Here is a 14,883-nt window from a genome sequence, read left to right as displayed (position 1 = left end):
TGATTCAGACGGTCACTGTTCCCGGTTGCTGGGAGGTGTGGTTGTGTGGGTACCCTATGGTTCCTGATGGACGGATGTTGGGCTGCACTGGACCCCTTGAATTGTCCGATGTTTCCAGGTTGGGTGGGGCGCTCCTCTCCCTCTCTCCTGTGGTTCTGTTTGCCTTGCTTTGTTGGCGGCCATCCCTTCACAGGTCTTTGTCGTCAGAGGACTGCTGGTGTGCTCATCATTTGGCTGCCTCTTTCCTTTTTGCTGTGGTCCTGTGAGGGGCCCGATGTGCTTTCCTTTTCTGGTTGTTTCTCGCAGGTATCCACACACCATGCCACCTTCATTTCTTCCTCCTCTATTGAGTCTGTCTGTTCAGATGGAGGTTGGGTTGGTACTGAACTCCATGCTGGATACCTTTTCCTGCTGTCCAGCCTGATCTTCCTACTGGGTGCTCCTCGTTTCAGTTTTCTCGCTGGAAGGTGACACCTGATTATCCTTTGGGGCCCATGGCTCACATTTACACTTACGGCCATCTGAGCATATGTGCAGTGCCCTCCAAACTTGAGCAGGCCTTGTGTAGGTGGCCTGCTTCCCCATGTAAGATGCAGCTCTTGGACCTTGGACTTCTTGCAATCCTTCGCCAGGTGGCCCTCCAGAGGTCCATTGCCCTCCTACAGGTGAGACACACTCTAGGTTTTCCTGTAAGATAGCCTCAGCTCCGTCCGGTTGCGAAGCTGGAGAGTGGGTGGAGGATGTTCCCATTAGCATCCACCTTTAGGGTCACCTTGACCTGCCGCTTGCTGGATAAGACACCGATAGTGTCCACTAGTCATTACTGCCTCCTTCTAGCTGTATGTACCTTCCTGGAAGGTCAGGGCATCTGCATCCCGGGGCTTGGGGCTTGTACATGTGGATTGTAACAATCCGGTTCCTCTGTGCAGGTAGAATAAACAATGGTGCTGCAGACAGGACGGAGAGGGATCCCTCCCCTCCTTTCTCCTCAAATTCCTTCAGGAGATGCTCACATTCCCTCACACTCCTGAAGGTAAAGTCAAAGTAGCCTCCCGCTGAGGAAATCCTGAAGGCAGAAAATATTTTTTATATCAAAAATATACTTTATTCATAAAATTATTTTGGTATCTATACAATTGGTCATGCTATACATATGTATGCATTCCATTTCTCTATATATAGAGATCGGAATTAATCATTCGTATGTACATGTCTGTACATTGACCATCCAGATATTTTGCTGAGGTGTCAGCGGGGCCCGATTACTGAGTGGGCCCCCTGTTCTTCTTAGGCAGGCAGACCTTACACTGTGGTCTTTCCCCACCGCGCCTTGGCGGCAGCTGCCCCAAGCTTCAGCACGTCCCTCAGCACGTAGTCCTGGACCTTGGAATGTGCCAGTCCGCAACACTCAGTCGGGGTCAGCTCCTTCAGCTGGAAGATCAACAGGTTTCAGGCAGACCAAAGAGCATCTTTGACCGAGTTGATGATCCTCTAGGCACAGTTGTTGTTCGTCTCGGTGTGCGTCCCAGGCAACAGACCGTCGAGCACGGAGTCCCGCATCATGGAGCTGCTCGGGATGAACCTCGACAAACATCACTGCATTCACCTCCAGATTTCCTTTGCGTAGGCACATTCCAGAAGGAGGTGTGTGACAGTCTCATCCCCTCCACAGCCACTTCGAGGGCAGCGTGCGGTGCGGTAGAGAGTCCGGGTGTACATAAAGGATCTCACAGGTGAGCCCTTCTCACAACACCACCAGAAAGTATCTGCTGCTTGGAACCCACAGCAATCCAGGAGGACTCTCTTCACGAAGGATCCTTCTTCCACTTCACTCTCACCCTGACTGTATTTCAGACTCCCCCTCCCTCCCCTGTCCTGGGGTGTGGGCAATAGCAGAGACTGTGGCTCTGGTTGACTGGTTACTGAATTGACGTTAGGCTGAAGTCAGTATAAAGATCCACCAATTGCTGCTCAGCCTAACCAATGATCCTCCAAGTTCTGCTTGCAATCATGATCCAGCGATGATCTCGTGATCTTCTGAAGATGAAGGTTCTCAGCTCAGATTCATCCTGGGAAAACTACCTACTGGATCACGGTATCTCTCCCGACAGGTTGCAATATGTACCCCAAGGTAGCACTGCTTGTCATGTGGCTCTGCGTTACATTTTGTACTTGGCAGTGTTTAAGATTGTAGATTGCACTTTGTTGATGTGACAATTGGTTGCAATGCACATTTAGCAACACATAAGGCTGCAGCTTGCGTTGTGCAGATTGCACATAAGGCTGCAGCTTGCATTGTGCAGATTGCAGCATGGAGGGTTGCTGTTTACGTTGTATAATTTGAACAATGTATGGCTGCAGACGTCATTGCACAATTTGCAGCTGTTAAGGCTGCAGGTTTCATGGTGCAGTTTGCATTTTATAATGTTGACAGTCTGCATTATGCACCTGACGACTAGAGGAAGAATGCCTCATCTTCCGCCTTGAGACCCTCCAACCACTCGGCATCAATGTTGACTTCACCAGGTTCCTTATCTCCTCTCCTTGGAAGATGGACAGGTAGGACAGTTCAAGAGAGCGGTGCTGAGTTGGAGGATTGGATCCGGAATGAGGTGGAAGGAGAGGAGATAAGGAACCTGGTGAAGTCGACATTGATGCCGTGTGGTTGGAGGGTCTCAAGGCGGAAGATGAGGCATTCTTCCTCTAGTCGTCAGGTGCATAATGCAGACTGTCAACATTATAAAATGCAAACTGCACCATGAAACCAGCACCCTTGCCCCACAGCCCCACATTCATGATGAAGGGCTTATGCCGGAAACATCAACTCTCCTCCTCAGATGCTGCCTGACTGGCTGTGCTTTTCCGGCACCACACTTTTTGACTGCTGTTACTATTGTGCAGTTTGTGATACATGTGTCAGGATTCCTGTAAATATGTTTGCACCTTGCATTTTGTAGCTGGCAGCGTGTAAGGTTGTAAATTGCACATTTCAATTTGCAGCGGTTTGCACTTTGCAGATTGCAGCACGTAAGGCCGCAGCTTTTAGTATCCGTTTTGCAGTCCGTAGGGTTGCACAAGCAATTTCTAGTGTGTAGGACAATAGACTTAATTGCGCATTTATCAGTGGTATCCAAAGCTACAAACTTCATTGAGTTGCTTGCTGTGTGTAAAAGTTGCAGGTTTCAATATGCAGAGGTTTTATCACCTAGTTTGCATTATGCAGGTTGCACATCATTCAGCGTTTGCAAGGACTGCAGGTTGCATAGTGAGGTTTCCAACATCTCAGGTTTCAACCTACATTATGCGGTTTGCAGCTTGCAATCCCAGATTTGCTTTATGTAAGGCTGAAAGTTGCATTGTGCAATCTGCAGCATGAAAAGTGACAATCTGCATTGTGAGGATGTAGGATGCATTATGCAGTTGGCAACATGTAAAGCTGTACACTGCATTATCCAGTTTGCAGCATGTAAGGTGCAGGTTTCATTTTCCTCTTTGCAACATGTAAATCGTAGGTTGCATTATGTATTTTGTAGCATGGAAAGCTGCAGGTGCATTGTTCAATTTAGAGCGAGGTTGCAGTTTACATTATGCAGTTTGCAATATTTAGAGCTGCAGTTTGCACAACGAGTCTGCATTGTGCCATATGCAAGGCTGAAGTTTTCAACGTGCAGTTCGCAACAAGTTCAATTGTGGTCAATATTGTGCAATTTACAATGTTTGGAGTTACTCTTTGACTCTGCATTGCACAATTTATAATGCATAGACTGTATTGTGCAAAATGTGAGGCTGAAGTTGACAATGTGCAGTTTGCAAAGTGCCAGGCTGCAGCCTGCATTGTGCAGTTTTCGGCTGAAATTGACAATGCGCAGTTCGTGATGTACAGTGTGTATTGTGCGTGTTTAAAGGCTGAAGTTGACAATATGCAGTTTGCAATGTGCCAAGATGTCATTTGTATTGTGCAGTTTGCAATGTGCCAATCTGTAAACTGCATTGTACAGTCTTCAAAGCTGAAGTTGAGAATGTGCAGTTTGCAATGTACAGTCTGCATTGTCAACTTCAGCTTTGAAAACTGCCCAATGCAGACTATACATTGCAAACTGGTAATTGAAGAAGGGCCTGTGCCCGAAACGTCGAATCTCCTGTTCCCTGGATGCTGCCTGACCTGCTGTGCTGTTCCAGCAATAAAGTTTCAACTTTGATCTCCAGCATCTGCAGACTCACTTTCTCCTCAAACTGGTAATTGTCAACGTCAGCCTCTAAAACGGCATAATGCAGAATGTACATTGTCAACTTCACCTATGAAAACTGCACAATCTGCAGTTTGCAATGTACAGCCTGCATCGTGAAGTTGACAGAGTGCAGTTTGCAATGTGCCAAGCTGTAGTTGTTGCTGTCGCCAATGTGTTAATCGCAGCTCGAGCCTGTTGCTCTCTCCCAGGATGCTTCACTCCTCAGTAATGGCGGCTCCCGTCGCGTTGCACAGGCTGGTGGCGTCGGTACTGAAACCTTTCGCTGCCGGTTTGACAAGGATGAAATTGGGGCTCCGGAGGCGGGAGAGGAGGTGAGGTTTTGACGAGGCTGACTGTGTCGTTTCCCGGCGGTGTGTGTTTGTGTGTGTTTTAGGGTCGGGGGAACAGTCGGGCCCGGCCTCTGCCCAGAGCCAGACACCGACCTGTGCCCAGCAGCAACAACAACATTGTCATCACCATCAGTTACTGTAAACTGCCTGTTCCTCTGTGCAACAACTTCCCAGCTCCCTCCCTGCCACCGTGGGAACTGCCGTTCAACTTCAGTCCTTTCACAACACTGAAATCTTTCTGTTCCCTCATTGCACCGACAACTTTTGTCAGTAACCACACACAAAAGCGCTTACCGGAAATTCCATCTTTTGCACAACCCAACACGAGAAACACTTCAAAAACAATAGTCACTGGGTTTCCTATAAATGTGTTGGGAATAAAGGAGCTTTTCTCATAACAAAGTGACAATAATTTCACATCTATCTAAAAGAAAATAATGTTCAAGTAGTGATTTCAGACTTTTAGCTAATTGGACAAATAAGTAGATGGACCTGTGCATGGTTACTTGTAATTTTATACTGTACATACAAAAAAAATTGCTGGAGAAATATACCAGGTCTAGCAGCAACAATGAAGAGAAAATAGAGTTAATGTTTTGAGTTCACTGTTCTTCAGAACACAATTTAATACAGTTTTGAAAGAATTGTTAGTCTAATCTTTCTCATGGTTTGGAAAATGTAATTTTATGTACTGCTTTGAAATTTTGAATGTAAAGTACACGCAAACAGATGTGTCCCTATGAAGATAATCTCGTATTCCATTCTCCCTTGTATAATTTTGCATTTAAAATTGTAGATCTGTTCCTTTAAAATTATGACTTTGTGATATATTTTAAATTGTATCATAAATTCATAAGAATGTGAGAAATAGAAACAGGTGTAGTCCAGTCAGCTCTGCTCTGCCATTCTCGTGATTTGGAAAATGTAATTATGACTGATCTTCTGCTTCAGCACCATGTGCTGCATATCTCCTTGTTTTTAAGTTGTAACAATCACTCAATCCAATAATGAACATAATGACTGAACCTCCACAGCCCTCTGAATTCTAAAGAGTCACCACCCTCCTAATGAAGAATTTCCTCCTGATCACAGTCCTAAGTTACCTGTCCCTTATTTTGAGACTGTATCCCCTGATTCTCAATTCCCAGTCAAGAGAAACATTCTTTCTGTTTGTACCCTATGATCTCTGCCAGAATTTTGTGTGTAATAATAGCAATACCATCCCTGATCAAGTCGATTAGAAAATATATCCTGAGGAATTAGGGCTTTTGTGGTGGTGTGATGGTGTCAGTATCTCTGAGCCAGAAGGCCCAGGTCCAAGTCCTACCTGCTGCTTAATGTCTCTGAACAGTTGCAGTCATCGATATCTGACTTGAGCAAAATGGGTCTTGTGGTACAGTGATAGTTGTTTTTTTTATCTCTGAGCCAGAAGGCTCGGTTTGCAATCCTATCTGCTCCAAAAGTGTGTAATAACATCCCTGAACAGGTTGATTGGAAAAATGTTCTGAGGGTTGGTGAGGCATTTTCTGGAGTACTGTGTGCAGTTCTGGTTGTCCTGCTGTAGGAAAGATATTATAAAATGGGAGAGGGTTCAGAAGGTTTACCAGGATGTTGCTGGGAATGAAGGGTTTAAGTTATAAAAATAGGCTGGATAGTCAGGGCTTTTTTCACTGGAGCATAGGAGGTTGAGGATGACCTGATAAAGGTTTATCAACTTATGAGGGGCATGGAGCGGGTATTTTCCTCGGGTGGAGGAGTTCAAACTCTGGGAACACATTTTTAAGGTGAGAGGAGATAGTTTTATAAAAGGCATGAGGAGCAACATTTTTACACAGTGGTTTGTGTCTGGAATGAACTGCCAGAGGAAATGTTGGTGCAGGTACAGGTAGTGTTTAAGAGGCGTTTGGATAAGTACATGAATAGGAAAGATTTGGAGGGATATGGGCCAAACACAGGTAGATAGGACTAGTTTAGTTTGGGAACATAGTCGGCATGGGCTAGTTAGATCGAAGGGTTTCTTTCCATGCTGTATGTATAAATTAGGGTTCTTGAGGTGCAATGGTAGTGTCCAAACCTCTGCACCAGGAGTCCCGGTTCAAGTCCCACCGAGTTCATATGTATGTCATAACATCAGAGCACGTTGAAGTAAACAAAATCCTGAGGAATCCTTGCAGTGACATCCTGGTGTTGAGAAGACTGACCTTCTGCAACTAGTCATGTTTATTTGTACTCTTTTGTCCCTGATTCCCTTTGACTCTCATTTTGCTAGGGTTCCTTGATGCCACACTCTTCAAATATGGCCTTGATGTCAAGGGCAGTCATTCTTGCCTCACCAATGCTGTCTTGTTACATGTTTGAACTCAAGGCTATAATGAGGTAAGGAGCTAAGTGGCCCTGATAGAACCCAAGTTGAGTAGATGAATATTGGCTGTGAGTAGATTATCGCTAGGCAAATGCTGCTTGTAGCGTTACTGATCACCTTTTCAATGATTGTACTCATGTTTAAGAATAGTCTGATGGAGGATGGTGGTAACTGTCAGCATTACATCTGCCATTTTTATCTGTACAGGGATATTACGACACTGCGGTGAACCCCACTTAATTAAACTAAACACCCAGAAAAGCCCACCTCTCCTCGTAATCTGTCAAACCATGAGTGATAGAGAATCCCAAGTTCAACTATTTCACGAAAATAATATCAATTTATTCTTTAACTCTAAAAGTGAACATTAAACAACAACAATTCACAACTCTTAGCCCCTCCCCTTTCTCAACTGCTTATTATCTGCCACCAACTCTATGACAATATACTGTTCAATAAATTGCATCAACTCATTTTCAAAACCATACAGCAGCTGTCATCGTCGGTGTCAGTCGTCTTCCGGTTGAAGATCTCCCTGGGTTGTTGTCTTTCATTTACTGCGATTATTTTTCATGTGAAAAGGTACCTTTTGATAGACAGTGTTTCGATGTCAGTTACTCTATCTGCCTTTCAAACTGCCTGTATTTTTTATCCCCCCCAACATCGAATCATCTCATTGGTTTGAGGTTGGAACTCAATTGATTTTATTATCCTGAGGAATAATTTAAACTGGTTAAGTTCAAATTGTTGTCAAAACAGCAACCAACTTAGGTATCCATTTCACAGCCAATTGTTACATATTTTCAATTTTTAGTACACTCTGGGACTGCTAGCTAGTCATATGACAGTGCTTGAAAACTCTGTGCAAAACAGCATTCACACTCTCTTAAAGGTACAGAGCACACCTTCAACTTCATAACAGGGAAAACATGTTTCCACATTGTTGACTAGATTCTCTTATTGTAACTATAGTGGAATGGTTTGGTTAGGTTGCACCATGTTATGAAGTACAAGTCTTGAGTTTAATTGCTGCACTGTTGGTGCAATATTGGCAGAGCCCATGGTTCCTGTAGCATGCAGTGCTTTCTGTCAGTTCCTGATATCACGTGGAGTGAATCGAAGTGGTTGAAGACTGACATTGGTCATGTTGACACTGCAGGAAGGGGTTGGTGACGATTTGCCACGGCAGATTTGCCGCAGATGATTAGCCACTGCCAGCGTTTCTTCACTGGGGTTGTTTGACCTCTGGAGACTGATTGTTTTCCCTCCCACCTGTTCTTTCATTCTTCTCATTCCCCTCATTCCCCTTTACTTATACAACCACATACTACATATTGATTAAAAAAAGGTAAAATAAATATCATTTTATTGGTTTATATATAAAAATGAGTTACAAACTTTAACCAGAAAAAGGAAATATATTTTAAAAATCTTTATAAAGACAGTAAAATCTCACATTAATATTAAACAATGAAATTTTAGTTCATTTGATAGTTATGCGCTATTCCTCTAAGATATTCCAAACAGTCTCTTTCACCGTATTCAAGAACAATTGTTTGTTTTCTATCGTCTCCGTCTCCTATCATTCCTTTTTCGTCGAATTATTTTCTTCATGCCGCTTGTCGTTGGGAAAGATGCTAGGACTGACTGAGGGACATCAGCTTCACATTCATTATTAAGAGCACTACAAGAACACAATAAGAATATTCACATCGCCAAAACTTATTACTTGAATCACTCTTGGACAGTTTATCAAAAACATATATAAAACCATCGTGGTAAAACTTCTTGTTTTCACGTTTACTAATAATTGCTGTTTCCATTTTGAAGGTTTGAGGGTAAATGGAAAAAGAAATACAAGCTTAAAAAAACTCTCCTGTAACGAAAATAAGTTGTTACTGAAACAACGCAAACACTACCTTAACCAATATAACCACAGTTTTATATAGTTTAGATATGCTTGTTCTCTAACATTTTAAACTTATTTGCGGTGGCGAATTGTCTTCAGTGGCCAATGGGCGGTGGCTAAGCATCCTCGGTGGTCAAAGGGCAGTGGCTAATCGTCGTTGGCGAATCTGCTGCGGCGAATGTTCCCATCCCGGCAGGAGGATGCCAAGGCAGGTTGGCACTTCTGGCTGAAGATCACTGCGAATGATTCAGTATTATCATCTGTACTAGTACTGGGCCTCCGTGTTAAGGATGGGGATATTTGTGGAGTTGTCTCCTTCTCCTGTGAGTTGTTTAGTTATTTCCAATACTCTTACCAACTCTTAGCTCCAGGTCATCTCTGCAGGAGTCCTTCAGGGTAGTGTCCTAAGCCCAACAACCTTCAGCTGCTTCATCAATGACCTTCCCTCTGTCATAAAGGTCAGAAGTGGGGATGTTTGCTGATGATTGCATAGTGTTAAGCACCATTCGCGACTCCTCAGATACTGAAGCAGTCCGTGCTCAAATGAAACAAGATCTGGACAATATCCAGGCTTGGCCCGACAAGTGGCAAGTAACATTCGCGCCATACAAATGCCAGACAATGATCATCACCAATAAGAGAGACTCTAACCACAGTCCCTTGACATTCAATGGTATTACCATCGCTAAATCCCCCTCTGTTAACATCTTGGGGTTATCATTGACCAGAAACACAACTGGACTCACCACATAAACACAGTGGCTACAAGAGCAGGTCAGAGACGAGGGATACTCTGGCGAGTAACACATCTCTTGACACCTTAATGTCTATCCACCACCTTCAAGGCACAAGTCAGGAGTGTGATGGAATACTCCCCACTTGTCTGGATGGGTTCAGCTCCAACAACACTCAAGAAGCTTGACACCATCCAAGACAAAACAACCCGCTTGATTGGCACCACATCAACAAACATTCAGTCCCTCCGCCACCGGCACTTAGTAGCAGCAGTGTGTACTATCTACAAGATGCACTGCAGAAAATCACCAAAGATCCTTAGACAGCACCTTCCAAACCCAACTAGAGGGACAAGGGCAGCAGGTACTTGGGAACACCACCACCTGCAGGTTCCCTTCCAAGCCATTCACCACTCTGACTTGGCAATATACCACCGTTCCTTCACAGTTGGGTCAAAATCCTGGAATTTCCTCCCTACCAGCATTATGGGTCAACCCAAGCAAGTGGACTGCAGCGATTCAAGAAGGCAGCTCACCACCACCTTCTTGAGGGCAAATAGGGATGGGCTCTCAATGCTGGCCAGCCAGCAAATGAATAAAAAAATGGATATGATAGGACTACAGAGCTTAAATCTAACCTGGCAGTTCGATAGGATTAATTAATGATTTCAGTGAAGGCACCCTAATGTGGCAGTGATCATGATATGATTGAATTTTACATTTTTTTTAAAGGAGAGGAGAGTGCATTCAAGATTAGTATTTGAAACTTAAATAAGGGTAGTTATGAAAGCATGAAAGCAAGCTAACTAAAATGAGTTGACAATTTAGATTGAGATTGTTCAACTTCGATGCAATGGCATACGTATATAATTCAAGACAAAAAAAATTCCTGAGATGACTGAAAAATTCCCAGTAGCAGACCTGGTTACTTTGAAAAGTTAAAGATATTATCAAACCATAAAAAAGCATGTAATTGTGCAGACAGGTAGCAGATCAAAAGATTGGACAGAACAGAAAAGCAAAGAATGATTGAAGGATTAATAAGGAGGGACAAAATTAGAGTAGGGGAGTAATTTAGCTAGAAATATAAAAACAGATGGTAAGAGTTTGAATATATGTTTTAAAAAGTGTAAAGACAATGATCATTGACTCTATAGAAAGTGAGCCTGTGATCACAATGGAAAATTATGAGATGCCTACTAATTTATCCAGTATTTTGCATTGCCCTTCATGATAGAAGATATGAGTGAGATCCCAGAAATAGCTTTAAATTAGGAAATATAAGGGGAAGCTGAGGAAAATTGTAAGCACCAGGGAAGTGATGTTGGACAACTGGCTGGAGTTGTGGTCTGATAAGGCCCCAAGTCCTGATGAACTTCATCCTAGAATCTTAAAAGCAGTGGCTAGTAAGATAGTTAATGTCTTGGTGCTAAATTTCTAAAAGAATTCGTAGAAGGAACTTTTAGGTTGGGAGACAGCAAATGTAGCTCATTTATTCAAAAAGGGAGGGTGCAGATAAAAAAAAACTACAACCAGTTGGCTTAACATCTATCATAGGGAAAATGTTAAAGACCTTATAGCAGAGCACGTAGAAATATTCAAGGCAATCAGACACAAACAGCATGATTTTGCAAACGTAAGATCACATTTATCCAATTTATTGGAGTTTCTTAAAGAAGTAATGTGCTAGGAACTGGTGGATGTTCTGCACTTGGATTTCCAGAAGGCGTTTGATAAGGTGCCACATCAAACATGATTGTGAAAAGAAAGGCTCCTGGGTATCTTACGACATGGACAGGAGATTGTTTCTGATTAGCCAATGAGTAGGCATGAATAAATCATTTGCTGATTGGTAAGATATCATGAATGATGTGCCACAGATATCAGTGCTGAGGCTTTGCATTTTTACAATTTATATAAATGACTTGGATAAAGGAACCCAGAACAGGCATGATTGGCTAAATGGCTTCTTCTGTACTGAATGGTTCTGAATGCTTGCTATATTTGTCTGATGTCAGAAATATAGGTAGAAAAATAAACTGTGTTGACGATATAATGAGGTTACAAAGGGATATTTTTCAGGAAGAATACAGAAGCATATTATCTAAACAGTGAGAGCTTGCAGAATTCTGAGATACGGAGGAGTATGGGTGTCCTGATACTCGAATCACAAAAGGATAGTATGCAGGGGAGTATGTAAGGGGAGTAATTAGGAAAGCTAATGGAATGTGATATATTAAAGTCGCCATTGTCCCAAAGACTATAAGACTATTCCTGTCATTCGAGAGCAACAATTAGTGGTGAGTTTGACCTGAGGGTCACCATGCCTCAGGTGAGGGGCAAGGTTGGGAAGGTGGGGCCTTCATGGTAACCTTAACCGGTGTTACCAGTACTGTTAGCATCACTCTGCATTGCAAACCAGCCATCCAGTCACCTGTACTAATTGCTCTCCTTGATGGAATGTGATATACCGGTTTGGGGAGTAGACAAAACCTTGGCATGTAATGTGGAGAAATATGAGCTCATGTATTTTAAGATTCAGAGAGATGTACAGCATGGAAATGGACTCTTCAGTCTAACTAATCCGTGCCGACCAGATATCCTAAATTAATCTAGTCACATTTACCAGCATTTAGCCCATATTTCTGTAAACCCTTACTACAGAGGAACTTCGATTATTTGAATGACATGGGCGGGGAGTATTTTGTTCGGATAATGGAATGTCGGATAGTCAAATGCTGGACAACACAGTTTATTCAAGCATTGGACCTTGCAATCGTGTTTGGATAATTCGAAATTCGGATGCTCGAATGCCAGATAATCAAGGTTCTTCTGTATTCATATATCCATCCAGATGCCTCTTAACATTGTATTGTACCAACCTCCATCACCACTTCTGGCAGTTCATTCTGTACAAGCATCACCCTTTGTGTGAAAAAGTTGCCCCTTAGGTCCCTTTTAAATCTTTCCCCTCTCACCTTAAACCTGTGCCCTCCAGTTTTGGGCTCCCATACCCTGGGGAAAAGACCTTGACTATTCACCCTATTCATGCCCCTCATGATTTTATAAACTTCAATGAGATCACCCCTCAGCCTCTGATACTCCAAGGAAAACCACCCCAGCCTATTCAACCTCTCCCTATAGCTCCAACCCTCCACCCTAGCAACCTTGTAAATCGTTTCTGAACACTTTCAAGTTTCAACACTTTCAACACTTTCACGGGCGGCACGGTGGCACAGTGGTTAGCACTGCTGCCTCGCAGCGCCAGGGACCCGGGTTCAATTCCCGACTCAGGCGACTGACTGTGTGGAGTTTGCACGTTCTCCCCGTGTCTGCGTGGGTTTCCTCCGGGTGCTCCGGTTTCCTCCCACAGTCCAAAGATGTGCAGGTCAGGTGAATTGGCCATGCTAAATTGCCCGTAGTGTTAGGTATAGGGGTAAATGTAGGGGTAGGGGTATGGGTGGGTTGCGCTTCGGCGGGTCGGTGTGGACTTGTTGGGCCGAAGGGCCTGTTTCCATACTGTAATGTAATCTAAAATCTAATCTAATCTTTAACGACATCTTTCTAATAGAAGAGAGATGAGAATTGAATGTTGTGTTCCAAAAGTGACCTAATCAGGACAACGTGGTGGCTAACTGATTAGCACTGCTGCCTTGCAGCGCCAAGGATCCGGATTTGATTCCAGCCTCAAGCGACTGTCTGTGTGGAGTTTGCACGTTCTCCCCGTGTATGTGTGGGTTTCCTACTACAATGCAGAGATGTGCAGGTTAGGTGAATTGGGCATGCTAAATCACCCATAGTGTTCAGGGATGTGTGGGTTAGGTACGTTGGTCAGGGGTAAGTGTAGAGTAATTGGGTTGGGGAATGGGTCTGGATGGGTTACTCTTCAGAGGGTCGGTGTGGACTTGTTGGGCTGAAGGGCCTGTTTCCACACTATAGGGATTCTGTGATTTCAACAAATGCCCTATGCACCCGTGACATGACCTCCCAACTCCTATACTTGATATACCTGACTAATAAAGGCAAGTGTATCAAATACCACCTTCACTATCCTGTCTACCTGCATCTCCATTTTCAAGGAACTATGAACCTGCACTCCAAGCTCTCTTTGTTAGCAACACTCCTTAGGATTTTACCGTTAACTGTATAAGTCCTGCCCTGATTTGCTGTACCAAGATGTAGCAGGTCACATTTATCTAGATTAAAATTCATCTGCTAGTTCTCGGCCCATTGGCCCATCTGATCAAGGTCCCATTGTCGCCTGAGGTAACCTTCTTCACTGTCCACTACATTTGAAGGAAGTAGAGGAACTAAATATTGTTTACGTGGAGAAGGTCTGCAGAAAGCTACCGCACAGAGGGATTTGGAAGGCCTCATCCATAAATCACAAGAAGTTAACATCTAAGTTCAGCGTGTAACAGGGAAAACAGATGGCATTTTGGACTTTATTTCAAAGGGAATCGAGGATAAAAGTATGAAGATTTTTCCAAAACTATATAAGGCACTGGTCAGAGCACAGGATGCCTTTTCCAAGGAAAGATATACTGGTATTGGAGACAGTCCAGAGAAGATTCATTGAGGATGATACCCTGGGTATGGAGGGGCTGTTTGATGAGACCCTGCTCCTCAGATGCTGCCTGAACTGCTGTGCTTTTCCAGCACCACTCTAATCCAGAATCTGGTTTCCAGCATCTGCAGTAATTGTTTTTACCTGCCTGAGATATTGAGAAGGTTGGGCCTGTAATGATTGGAACATTGAAGAGAGAACCTTGTTGAAACATACAAGATTTTTAGGGTGCTTAATAGTAATTGTGTGGAGGTGGTTTACTTTTGTGGGAGAATCTTGGACCAAGGGGCATAATTTCAGAATAAGGGGTTGCAAGTTAAAAAGACTGGAGAGTAGCGAATGTTGTGCCCCTGTTCAAAAAAGGGAATAGGGATAACCCCGGGAATTACAGGCCTGTTAGTCTTACTTCTGTGGTAGGCAAAGTAATGGAAAGGGTACTGAGGGATAGGATTTATGAGTATCTGGAAAGACACTGCTTGATTAGGGACAGCCAGCACGGATTTGTGAAGGGTAGGTCTTCGGTCGAAGGCAGAGAGTGGTGGTAGTTGGTAAGTATTCAGCCTAGAGCCCAGTTACAAGTGGAGTTCCGCAGGGATGAGTTCTGGGTCCTCTGCTGTTTGTAATTTTTATTAATGACTTAGATGAGGGAGTCGAAGGGTGGGTCAGTAAATTTGCAGATGATACGAAGATAGGTGGAGTTGTGGACAGTGAGGAGGGCTGTTGTCGGCTCCA

At 43.6% G+C, this 14,883-nt stretch overlaps 1 protein-coding gene across 1 annotated transcript in view; it reads left to right on the top strand.

The window, feature by feature from the left end:
• The first annotated feature begins 4,425 nt into the window (after positions 1–4,425).
• The window catches only part of LOC122562217 (CDP-diacylglycerol--glycerol-3-phosphate 3-phosphatidyltransferase, mitochondrial), a 54,826-nt gene continuing 44,368 nt past the window's right edge, over positions 4,426–14,883 (top strand). The window contains exon 1 of the mRNA XM_043714925.1: positions 4,426–4,561. Coding sequence (XP_043570860.1) covers positions 4,440–4,561 — 122 coding nt within the window. The 5' untranslated portion in view covers positions 4,426–4,439. The remainder of the gene's footprint in view (positions 4,562–14,883) is intronic.

The sequence above is a fragment of the Chiloscyllium plagiosum genome, chromosome 24 (assembly GCF_004010195.1).
Source record: "Chiloscyllium plagiosum isolate BGI_BamShark_2017 chromosome 24, ASM401019v2, whole genome shotgun sequence".
NCBI classification, from domain to species: Eukaryota; Metazoa; Chordata; class Chondrichthyes; order Orectolobiformes; family Hemiscylliidae; genus Chiloscyllium; species Chiloscyllium plagiosum.
The sequence above is the reverse complement of the archived record's forward strand: the minus strand, read 5'-3'. Positions and strand labels throughout refer to the sequence as shown.